Source organism: Condylura cristata, unplaced genomic scaffold, assembly GCF_000260355.1.
Source record: "Condylura cristata isolate star-nosed mole 26May11 unplaced genomic scaffold, ConCri1.0 scaffold00019, whole genome shotgun sequence".
NCBI lineage: Eukaryota > Metazoa > Chordata > Mammalia > Eulipotyphla > Talpidae > Condylura > Condylura cristata.
Genome location: NW_004567120.1, coordinates 40941868 through 40953569, shown reverse-complemented (window position 1 = coordinate 40953569; position 11702 = coordinate 40941868). Strand labels below are relative to the sequence as shown.

Here is an 11702-nt window from a genome sequence, read left to right as displayed (position 1 = left end):
GCCGGGAGCGGAGAGAAGGAGGTGTCGGTGCTCGGATGGGGCGAGGGTGGAGGCCCAGGGGGCGGGGGTCGAGACGCGCGGGTCCCTGCAGATTTCGCCCCCGACCCCGCCCGGGGCCCCACCAGGACCCCTTCCCTGGAGCCGGGGCGCTGGGCGGGGCGCTTCCCAGCTGGGCGAGCTAGACCTCTTCCAAGCCCCTTGGGGTCAAAATCCACAACCGGATTCTGCAGGACGTGATTTGTTCGGTAAACGACAAAAATTACTAGACATCAGGGTTATTTAAAAAGCTGAGGGAAATTCAGGGATTACAAAAGATTTGTTTCCCCCAATTTTCCTTCCTAGTAAAGTTGGGAAGTAAGGAAAGCCCAGGCCACACCTGCCCCTTTCCTGGCGTCCCTGGACTTGACATTGTGAAGCTCCAGCTAGTGCACACATTTGAGCTATTCCTCCCCCACCCACTCTTCCGCCCTGCCACCCCTACAAACCCACCTCCCGGCCATGTGTAGGGCAACCCAGTGTTCTGATGCCGCCCTCAGAACTTCCGCCCTTGGTTTATATTGAGTAGTAGCATTTCACTTCGGCTGGTTAAATCACCGCTAGGACAATCAAGCCAGTATCTGATGGGAAAAGCATTTAAGACTTTTGCTTCCTGCACCGGACTTATTTCCTGCTCATTTTGCTGGGCTCTGATGATTCACCAGCTCATCCCCTCCCAATGCTGTGTCACTGGACACTGATGTTGGGTAGTGTCACTGGACACTGATGTTGGGTAGTGTCACTGGACAAGGGGAAGGACTCAGTAGACAATCATGACACAGTGGGCCCTGCTGGGAGTAACCCAGCCACCGTCCACTCTTGGGCTCTGCTCCCAGGCAGGAAAAGGGCTCTTAAGACCCTCTGGCCAAGGTTGAGAAGAGGCCACCACAGACACTGTCCAGGCTAGGCCAGGAGTCAGGGCCTGTTGATTAGAGAAAGACCCAGGAAAGAACTCTGGACACCTGGGCATGGGCACCTTCCTGAGGTGCCAAGGCCAGGGTTGTGTGTAGGGTTAGGACTGGGGTTTGAGAGCCAGGCAGTAACCTTTGTTGGCTGAGAGAGCAAGGACAGTAGACTGGGCTAACGTCCATCTCTGTCCATTGAGTGAGATCTATTTATTGTTGCTAACAGTGGGCACCACTCAGCTGCAGCTCCATGGTTGAACAGGCTGGTGACCATCTTGTGGACAACTATCTCATGGAGGCACTCTGCTCCAGCTCCAGTTTAAACCGGTCGGCTCTTGGTCGGTGTTGCTCCCTTCTTCTGCAACAATCAGCTTGATAGGCTGGAAAGAGGTAACTGAGGAATGCACGAGCTGGGGGAAACTAGTTATAAAATCCATGGGCCAAGGAAATTGATGTCAGCAGGTGCTTGGACCCAGAGCCGTCATGTTGTTTATAAACTCTTCTTTACCAACCGGTAAAGGCAACAGCAACAGCAGAGTTCTGTCCTTGTGCCAAGGAGCCTTCCGTCTCGGGAGAGTGGAATAAGGACTAAGCCCCTTGGCCAGGACCACCTCCAGCAGGGACAACACACCACTGACCCAAGTGTGGCCACGGAACTAGAAAGGAAATGGTTTGCTTCCTGATGAAAGGCAGAACTGTGGACAGAGGTCCCAGCTCCCGCTCCAGACCCTTCCCACCCAGTAGCTTCAGACTAAACCTGAGAAACAGTTTACTGGGCCCTCAGCAGCCACCTTATACCCAAGAATGGACTAGCCTGAGGTGAAAGGGCCCCATGGTGAGGAGGGCTGGGAGGAAGGAGAAGAGATCTCCAAACACAAGGAGACCCACTTCCTTCCGGCTTCGGGTTCTCCAGAGTGACGAATTCAAATGTTTAGCTTGCTATTATCGACTGTTTGTGTCCCCCCCCCCCAGATGCTGAAGCTCTAGCGCTCAATGGATGGTGTTTGGAGCGGCCTTCAGGGTGACTGGGCTGTACTGACAGGACCCTGACCTGACGGATCAGTTAGTACCTTTGAGAGACACCGGACAACGTGGGCTCGCTCTCAGAGCAGGCACCAAGGAAACGCCACGTGCGGACACCGAGAGAAGGCATCTGTCTGTAGGCCAGAAGGGGGCTTGCACCAGGAGCTCCCCGCCAGCCTTGGTCTTGCCCTCTTCAGCCTCTAGGACTGCGAGAAGACAAGTGCTGCTTGGCGGCCCGCCCCTGGCACATGTCCTGCTGTTCTAATGGATGGCGCCGCTGCTTTTTAAATTGTAATAGTTTATATTGACATCATTTTGTGCCTTTTTCCATCTCAGCTGCAATCCCCGCGGGTTTCCCATCACCAGATCACCCGTGTGCCATCACCATAGTCCTGTGCACTTCCCCACCCCTGTTTTTTTGATCCCATTCCCCACTCCACCCCCATAAAATGTCTCTGGTATATAGTTGTTCATTATTATTTCCCCCCTGGTCCTTTATGCTCCTGTTCTGAGTGAAACCGGTATTTTTCTTTTGATTTTTGCTTTTTTCACTGAGCAGGATCCCTTCCAGCTCCATTCATCTTGTTGCAAAAGGCATGAGTTTATCTTTTTGGTTGCTGAGTAATATTCCATGGTGTATATGTACCACCTCTTTTTAATCCAGTCACCTACTTTTGGGCATTTGGGTTGTTTCCATGTCTTTCTGATTGTAAATAAAGCAGCAATAAACATGGGGGTGCAGGTGTCTTTCCAAATCAGTGTTTTTGTGTCTTTTGGGTAGACCCCTAGGAGTGGGGTTGCTGGGTCCTATGGAAGTTCCATGTTCAGGGAGCTGCTACTTTTACTCCAGTACTTTGTTACAAGGAATTATAAATGTCCAAGTCACACACACATTGGTCAGGAAGAAAATGGTGGACTTGGAAACATATTTTAAGTACCGTATTTTTCGAGGAGGAGTAGGTGAAAGAGGAATTCACCGCCACACGAGCAGACTTTCAATTTACTTAAGCAAATGAGCACGCAGGGCACAGAGATGGGATCTGACACATCCCTGCCTCAGCAGGTCAGTCAGGCGATGCAAGCACACAAGTTAACAATGACTTACAGGCTCGCAGTGCTCTGATGAGGTGACTGGGGCTATGGGAACATGTAACAATCGGGGAGGGGAGGGGAGGGGTTGGGAGGACTTCCTGGAAATGTCACACAAGCCTGAAGCTTAAACGCTGCTTAGTGGGCAAGCAGGCAGCCCTCCAGCCCCGCCGGCATCCACGTGGGTCCTCTCACCTCTCTCTGTGCTCCTCTCCTGGGTCTGGTGTCCCATGGTTGTCTCACGCTCTCCTCAGAGTGGCGCTGCCCTGTAGCCTTGGTCCCTCGGCACAGGTGTCTGCACTTACATGTGTGCACGGTCACGCTCCTGGGCCCAGGGCCCTGCACACGAGGCCTGCAAGATGGCAGGTGCCGGCCGTAGGGGCCAGTGGTGGAAGAGGTAAAACCCTGACTCACTCATTTACCCTACAGAGTACATCTTCGAACAGGTGAAGTCAAGTCTTTCGAAGCAGATGGACAAAATGATGATGGGCAAAAGTGGGAGTCAGTCATACAGCTCTGTGCAAGGGAGGTCCAGGAGCTACGCCACTGTTTACTATGAAGTCAGGTAAGCCGAGTGGGGAGGTCAGTTAGAGGCCAGAAGAGTCAGGATATAGGTCATCTGGAACGAGGACTGAGAGGATGCGTTCACTCTGGACATGTCCACTTTGACCCCGAGTCCCAGCCCACCTGGTGCCTTCGCGGACCTGAGAACGTGACAGTCCTTTTTCAGCACGTTTGGCTCGTTGGCCTTGAGATAGTCATAACGTGGCGATGTTATTAAAGCTCAACCTTTGACTCCATGTGCCAAGAAGCTGCCGTAACAGACCGGGGGTGCTACAAGTTCTGCTCTGTGAACGGTCCCCTTCAATGGAACCCCCACTTGTGCACTGCACACCCTATGTCATGGTATCTGGGGGCGTTGGGAGGTGGCTGTGAATTTTCCCAGCCAACAGAGATACCCAAGAGACTGTTGGTGACAGGGGCCTAGAACTCAAGAGAGAGGTAATAAAACGTGGGTGTGTTTTCATTTGAAACAAACCCTTTGAATTTAATCTTGAGATCCACGATCTGGGCATTATAGATGAGGCCACCAGTTTTGCTGCTGGGAAAGGAATCAAACAAATGAAAGTAGACGCGACCGTTTCTTGCTAGACGAATTTGTCAAAAGCATCATTTTGCTAGGAATGAACAAGTTGACTCTTCTATTGAAAAACATGCCAATACCACCACAGAGAAATGGTCCTGTCATTTGGAGGACTCACGATGTCGGAAGATCATGACTTCGATCCCATTATTGTAGGCCTCAGCAGAGGACATCCAGGTCCGCCAGCAATCTGTGGGCCAAGCCTTGGGAGTGTGTCCAGTTTCACGGTGTGCTTTCTTGTATCCGTTTTTGTTGCCCAAAGCAACAAATGGCCTTCAGTTCTACGTGTCCTTGCAAGACATTTCTGCCTGGGATCCAGCTTTGTATCAAGTCCAACATGCACTCCATTCACCTCAGACGCACCAATAGCCCCTAGGTCACCCCAGTGGAGATGTCCAAGAATCTGTCTGAAAATGTTGACCTGTTGACACGGACATTTAATTTGAGTATTCACAACATGATAGTTATTTGTTGCACAGCACGGAGGTCTGCATTTGCTATTTGCTGCTGTGACAAATTACCACACACGGAGCAGCTTAAACGACACACATCTATTTTCTCCCTGGTAAGGTCGGGAGCCAGCCATTGGCAGGGCGGGTCTTTCCTGGAGGCGCTGGGGAAGAATCAGCGCGTTCGCGTCAGTGGGCTGGCAGCAGAGGCCTCCATGCCTCTGCTGTTAGAGCCTGGCCTCGCGTCATTGCTCCTCATGCTCTCCACGTGGCTCCCCTCCAGCAGCGAGGGGGCAGCCTGCAGTTGCGCGCCTGAGACGCGGCTGCACGGAGGCAGCAGAAAGTGGCTGTCCAGCTCAGCAGTCAGAGGCAGAATTCCCCCTCCTTCACCTTATGTCCTGCTCAGCCCCTCGATGGATTGGATGCAGCCCACCCATGCAAATGCCCATCTGCTCCAGAAACATCCTCCGTTCAGAGAACATATCCCCAAATCGCGGGTGACGAGGTATCTGCACACCTCGCGACCCAGTGAAGTTGACACGTGAAATTAACCATCATGGGGGGGAAAGGGAGACACCAGAGCTCAGATCAGTTAGTCTCAGACTTATAAACTGCATGAACCAAGAAAGCAGAAAACACAGACAAAAAGCAGAACAAGCACATAACCCCCACCCCACCCCCAGCCCCCACGGCAGAAAGTCATCATCGCTAAGGATGCTATATGCCTGCTGCCAGCTCCCAGAACAGAAAGTCAAGCCTCGCCCCGACCTGTTGATCATGCAGTTAGGGGAGGAAGCTTTTCATTCTGAATACTACCCCCACGGGACTCAACCCGGTGGGGACAAAGGCGCCAGGTGTCAGTGAGACCCCTGGAGGCTCTCCGGCCCTGGGGGGAACGGGGAGCAGGCGGGCTGGTCGGCACAGTTTCACTGCTTGTAAGAATGTTTTGAGCGTCAGGGATTTCCAGATGCTAAAGCTATCCACATTCAAACGTTAAGCTAAGGACTCCATTTCTCCATCCAACTTTGAGCAGCGAGGATAGTTGCTTGGTGGAACGAGGCAGGCGCTGCTAAGTTTGTAGACAGTAAACACTGAGGCATGGGGATGTCTACTTCGGGCCAAGAGAGATACTCTCAACTGCTTTACTTGAGAGCCTTCCGAGTCCTTTGGCCAGCGGCTGAGTGTGGAGCCCACAGCCCCCGGGGAGTTCTGGGCCAGGGGCCGTGCTCCGTTTCTGCAACAACACAGGGGATCATGGGGTTGTGGTAGCAATCATGTGAATTTCCGTGTATGCAAAGCGCAGGGCCTGGCAGCTGGTAAGCACTGGGCAAATATAAACTGCTCTTTCATAGCACCTGTGCCCTCGCCACTTGCCACCCAAGATGACACCTTGTCAACGTCGAAGCTGATGGATGATGTTGGAGTCCGTGGTGGACTTAGGTAGCCAACTTCGCACCCATCCCCCAGCTGCCAGGACTGTCGGCTACTAACGGCTCCCAGGCACCTCTTGCGTGGAGGGCGCCCTCGGGTAGAGGAGCCATCTTGTCCAGCGGCCCGTCTTTGCTGTGAAGCAAGCTGTCCGCCGACAAGTATCAATGTATCTGTGGGGAAGGTGGGTTTTAGAGGCAAAATTGCCAAAATAAATCCAAATCCAAGAGGCCTTTGGATTCCTTGCCATTGCCAGAGTATTATTTTGTCAGAACCTTATTATCATTGCAGTATTTTCACTTTTACTAGAAACAGGCAGAAATTATGCAATCGTTCACACGAACACCAGAGAGCACTCCACGTGCTGCAGACATGGTCCTAGGCCCAGCGGCCCCACAGAGATATTTGTTTTCCACTGGGCAGAAATGGGACTTCAGGAAATCCAGGGAACTTGGCTCAAGGCCCCGCAGGGAAGCAGGACCGGCTACTGGACTGCAGCGGCAGGAACAGTCGTTTTTCTTGGAACTGCTGTAGTTTTGATCTCTCGGACATTGGGGGGGGGGAGGGATATGAAATCTATAATGTCAACGTGCTTTGCTGCAACCCTCTGGGCTAAGTTGGGGACACCTCCTGGTATTGGGGTCCACTTATGGCCTCATCCATGCTTGCTCCTTCTGCTTTCCCATTTCCCTGAATAACACATTTCTTTTTATCGTTTGGATTGAACATTTCTAAAAACTTTTTTTATGCATACAGAACTGAGGTACAAACCATAAGTGCAGGGGTGGTGAGAGGACTCACCAGGGACAGAGTAGGGGAAAAACAGGCTGAGTGATGAAGCACACTGCTGAGGGGAGCAGCAGGTGGGTCAGGAGAGGTCTGCCGCGCCATGTGGGTCAGCTCCGGGGCGGGGATCGAACTCGCACTGAAGCTGCCTCTGGCTTGCAGTGCTGGCCTTACCCTTTACGCCACCAGAGAGGGCCCGGATTGAAATTCTTTTAAACAGTGCTGTCCACTTGCCATACAGACATAAAGCTTTCAGCTCAGAGCCTCTTGTTTTTCCTCACAGTGAGGATGATATTCTAAGTTGCTGACTCACCCCTAGCACAGAGGCTCCAGCCTCCGCCAGAGCTGGATGTGCAGGCGGCTTGCCACGGTTCGCAGTCCAGTTCAAGTCGGGCAGAGATGCAGGCTTCGTCACGATGGCCATCGTGCGGGCTGGGAGATGGGCGGACACCCCGTCCTGTGCTTCGTCTGTGACAAGACGGTGGGTGTCTACCGCCCAGCAGCACCATGAACCACACCCCCCCCAAACATTCGATTTCCGATGATGATGGCATCAGTCAGGGTCCAATCAGGAGACGGAGGTCAGTCATTTGGACCGGGTCAAACGAGCAGGAGGAACTAGCTCAAATGTGCAGGCGAAGGGGGCAGTGAGTTTGCTAAGAAAACTCTGAAGAATGTTTAAGACCCACAGGTCCAGGAGCAGCTGCCAGCCAAGGGTGGCAACCCTGCTGCAGCCCATTGGCAGCTGCTGGCCACCGGGCACTGCCCACCACCCCTGCCGCCGGACCTGGGAGGCCGCAAGTGTCTCTGGCACTGGCCAGATGTAGAATGAGTCCTCCCATGGGAGCCTGGCACAGAAACAAGCTCATCGTGGCGGTTCCATGGGTTTGGCCATGTAAGCAGAAGGCGGCAGCAGTTGGCCGGCGAGCGCTCCCCAAGTGTGTCCTCCTAAACCCCAGGGTGGGACGCCCATGACGCCGAGGGCCACGTGCGGAGTGCCAGGTCAGTAGCAAGGTAGAGAAGAAGGGAAATGAGAGTGGGGTCTTGCGGCGGTCTGAGGGGAAGGGCAGATGAGGGGCGCAGTTATCACTGGCCCCCAGTAGCGGCTCCGAGAGGATTTACTGTTTAACTCGGCAGGCGCCCAGAATTCAGCCAGAGACCGCTCCACCTCTTCGGCAGCTGCTCTTGCACACAAACCACGATTTTCATCCCTTAGGGCATCCACCCAGCTTACAATTGGCCAAATGACACGCGGGGGAGCCACGTCAACTGCGGTCAGCGGTCACTCTGGCTCTGCCGAGCAGGGAGAGACCCCAGACCGGGACTTCTGGGACTAACCGGAGGACAAGACATGCTTCCTTGGGAAACCCTTGCCCATGACAGGTGTGAACACCTGTTCTCCACCGTGTCCAGAGCTCGGGGACAAGAGTCCCGCGCACCTGCGGAGAAACGCAGGAGCTGGTGGGCCGTCTCAACAAGAGCACAGCAGCCGGCAGCGGTCTCCACTCCAGGTGTTTCTCTCCCCTAAGGAAACCTGACTCTGGCCCTGCCCCCCGCACCCCATGAGGGCGGTCACCCCACAGGGCACTGCAGGTCCCCAAGCCCCAGGCTGCCTGCCTGACTCCTGTCTCCGGGGGACATGTCACCCCCTTGCTCCTGACTGCGGCTCCTACACTGGCACTGTGGGCGGGGCGCGCCGAGTCCTCGTGTCCCCCCAGGAACTTCCAGGTCCCAAGTGCTTCCAAGGAGCAGAGGCTCAGGGCCGGTGAGGGCAGGCCTGGCCAGAGCGGGGCTCCCGTGGACGCGTCTCTCCTCCCCGAACAGCCCACTCGAAGCACAGACGTGTCCATGCTTTATTTTATTGAGTAACACAGGGAGGGGTACAGGCAGGCGCTGGGTCTCCGCTGTCCATGCTTCATGCCACCCAGCTGACCGCCTACACGCGCCCACCTCCGCGCTCCCCACCCGACGCCGCCGTCCGCTCCGGTGTCAAACCCACAGGGTAAGGCTCCCCCGGAACTGGGTCCGCACCGGTCACGTGGCAGCTAACTCACAAACGCAGGCCCGGAAGCTAACAAAGCTTCCTCAGAGGAACAACATCTGAAAACTGTCTGAAGAAAACAAACGTCAGTGTGCAGTCATCACCGCGGGCCCCAGGCGATGTATGCACCCTGTGCCCAACTCTCCCCGCCCGAGATGCCCACTCCCTCCACCACAGGGCTCAGGCCCCATCCTTGCTCACACCTACTCAGAGAAAGCGAGGAAGGCATTGGGCTGCTTCCTATTGATCCTGAGCAAATGCCCCAGGACTTCCATCCTGCTGGTCTCGGCGTGAGCCCGGGGGCCCCACAGGAACTCGTAGCGGGGGGGATCACTGTGGGGCACCTGCCGGTACTCCAGGTACTGCTCCTCCACCCACGCTTCAGTGAGGAGCAGCCTGGGCTCCCCAAAGATGAAGTGCTGCACCCCTGCAAACACCCCCATCACACCTAGAGCTTCCCACATGTGCGCCTCGGAGGCACGGTCGCCACCCAGGAGGACCACGGCCAGGACCATCACCAGCAGGCCCGTCTTGGGCAAGGTCTCCTCAGGGCTGGTCAGCCCGTCATAGGTGAGGCCCAGGGCAGTGATCACGATATAGGTGTCGCCATCCGGCTCTGTTTCCTGCACCTCCAGCCCGAAGACCAGCTGCAGACACTCGCAGGCCTGGCAGAAGGCCACAGGGAAGTGCCCCTGCTCACCGCCGAGGACCACATGCACCATTTCCGCCTCGGTGACCAGCTCCTTGACGCGGTACTTGAACAGCAGGAACTCCACCATCTCAGCCATCTTCTCGTGCACGGCTTCGTGTGCGCCGGCCCGGGCTTCTGCAGCCCCCTCCTCATGCTGGACGCTGGCACTAGGCGCAGCCAGGGCTGGAGGGGAGGAAGGGGCACTGGGAGGGCTATGGGGAGCATCGGCATCCCCAGCAGCCTCCTCTGGCACACCCTCGCTCACCGGGGACTGGTGGGATGAGGAAGAGGCAGAGGCAGAGGCAGAGGAAGAGGAAGAGGAGGTGACCATCCCCTCCTCCTCGCCCCAGAGCATATGGAGGAAAGGCTCATCTTCTCTTGGCTCCTGGCGGTCTTCATCAAGATTGCAGAGCACATACTTGTGATTCGCAGGCATGACGGCACAGGCTGGCAGCGGGCCTGCGGGTAGAGGAGGGCGCGGCCTTGGCTGAGAATCGCACCCTGGACGGGGCTGACGATGGTGACTCTCAGGCGCTTACAGGCACTGAGGGGCGCTCTGGGGCCTCACCCCTGTCTTCCTGGGGGAATGACCCCAAGAACCTGAAGGAGAAAGTGAGATGGCTCTTCAGGGTGCAGGTGCCACAAACCCGAGGCTCTAGGCTGACTGGGGGGGGGCGGTTTCAAAAACTGTGGGCTCCTCTTTTCTGGAGTCACAGGTTCGGTCTGTGCTCGCTCGGTAGCCTCACCTTCCTCCTAGTGCCCCTCTGAGGGCCTGATGTAAAACTCAGAACTGGCCACGCACCTGAGGCAGAACACAGCAACAAGGGCCCCTCATCTGGCCACACTTGCCCAGAGCTCCAGGGTCCTGCATGGCGGAATGCTGGGGGCTCACCTGGAGCCCTGCCAGGGCCTGGGATTCCCTCAGCTGGCCGGAGTCCAGACCCGCTGACCAAGCGCTTCCCTCCTGACCTCGGAGCTGGGACCCAGCCCGATAGCCCTGCCCTGGGTTCCCATGGCTGGCAGGAGGGGCATCCCAGTATCCTGAGACCCCTGAGGTATAGTGACTCCTTTCTCATGGTCCTCACCTGGACTCTTGTCAGAACCTGGGACTCTTCCTTCTGGTGAGCAGATGTGCCTCTCGCGATGATCTGGTGGTGTCCTCTTAGAAAAGGTTCTCTCCTCCTGAGACCCAGAGAGAAACATGAGGAGCAATCACATCCCCACCCCCATCTCACCAGTGATCAGAAAAGGCTGTCAGTGAGGTGGTACTTCTGATCTCGAGTGGAGTCCACTCAGCCCTCACAAACGTCCTCCGCAGGGTCTGCAGATCCCAGGACTCCTCTCCCTGCTCACCAGACACAACGCGCTTACTGACGGGAAGACCTCCCGGAATAAGCACCTCACCTCGCGGAGAGCAGGAACCCCATTTCTTCCCCAGCCCTGGTTATCACAAGACCCACGGCAGGGCCTGAACCCTATCAGTTCTGCGGTGGGGGGTTCCCCCAGTCCCCTCAGGATCTCCATCTTTATCTCTGGGGAGGACTGGATGGCCCCGGTTGGTGTGGCCACCCCAAAGATCTGGCTCAAAGGGAATCTGGCAGAAGAGAGAGCACCTCGCTTCCAATCCCCCGCCAATCCTCCTGAGAATGAGGACAGGTGAAGCCCACACCCTGAGCAGACACTGTGGGGGTCTCTGCTCTTCTCAGGGAGCCTGTACCCTTGTACTCACCGCGTTTCCAACCCTGGCCACACCTGGGACCCTTCTTTTGATGACGCAAAGCCACACCCTCAGACCAAGGCCGTCACCTTCCTGAGCATCCAGACAAGATGAGGGGAACCTGCCCAGACCCACATCGGGGTCTCCCCCAGCTGATGTCAGTGCAGAGCAGAGCTCCCTCAAGGCCTCCATATTAGTTCCGGCAGAGCCTGTACCCTGTCCCTTCCTACCCGGAGGTGCCGCCTGCGGCCAGGGCCACCGTGCCCCGAGTGGCAGAGGCACCTCTCCCCAAGATGCTTCCCAGCCCAAGGGTCACTACAGAGCCACCTTGCTCAGGGTTCCCTACTTGGGCTGTGAGTCCTCCAGTCCCCCCCTTGGGCCATGGGCTCCCCC

General features: G+C 56.0%; 1 protein-coding gene across 3 annotated transcripts in view; it reads right to left on the bottom strand.

Annotated features, from left to right (window-relative positions):
- Positions 1 to 8717: 8717 nt before the first annotated feature.
- LOC101633940 (melanoma-associated antigen 10-like) overlaps positions 8718 to 11702 on the bottom strand; it is an 8704-nt gene continuing 5719 nt past the window's right edge. The window contains exons 1-3 of one of the 3 annotated variants that reach the window (XM_004685973.2): positions 10678 to 10798; positions 9105 to 10192; positions 8718 to 8967 (exon numbers count right to left, since the gene is read on the bottom strand). In XM_004685973.2, the coding sequence (XP_004686030.1) occupies positions 9105 to 10028 (924 nt within the window). In that variant the 5' untranslated portion in view covers positions 10029 to 10192; positions 10678 to 10798 and the 3' untranslated portion in view covers positions 8718 to 8967. Of the gene's footprint in view, positions 10193 to 10677; positions 10799 to 11702 lie in introns of those variants that run through there. The other 2 variants (XM_012727108.1, XM_012727107.1) reach the window with 2 other exon arrangements.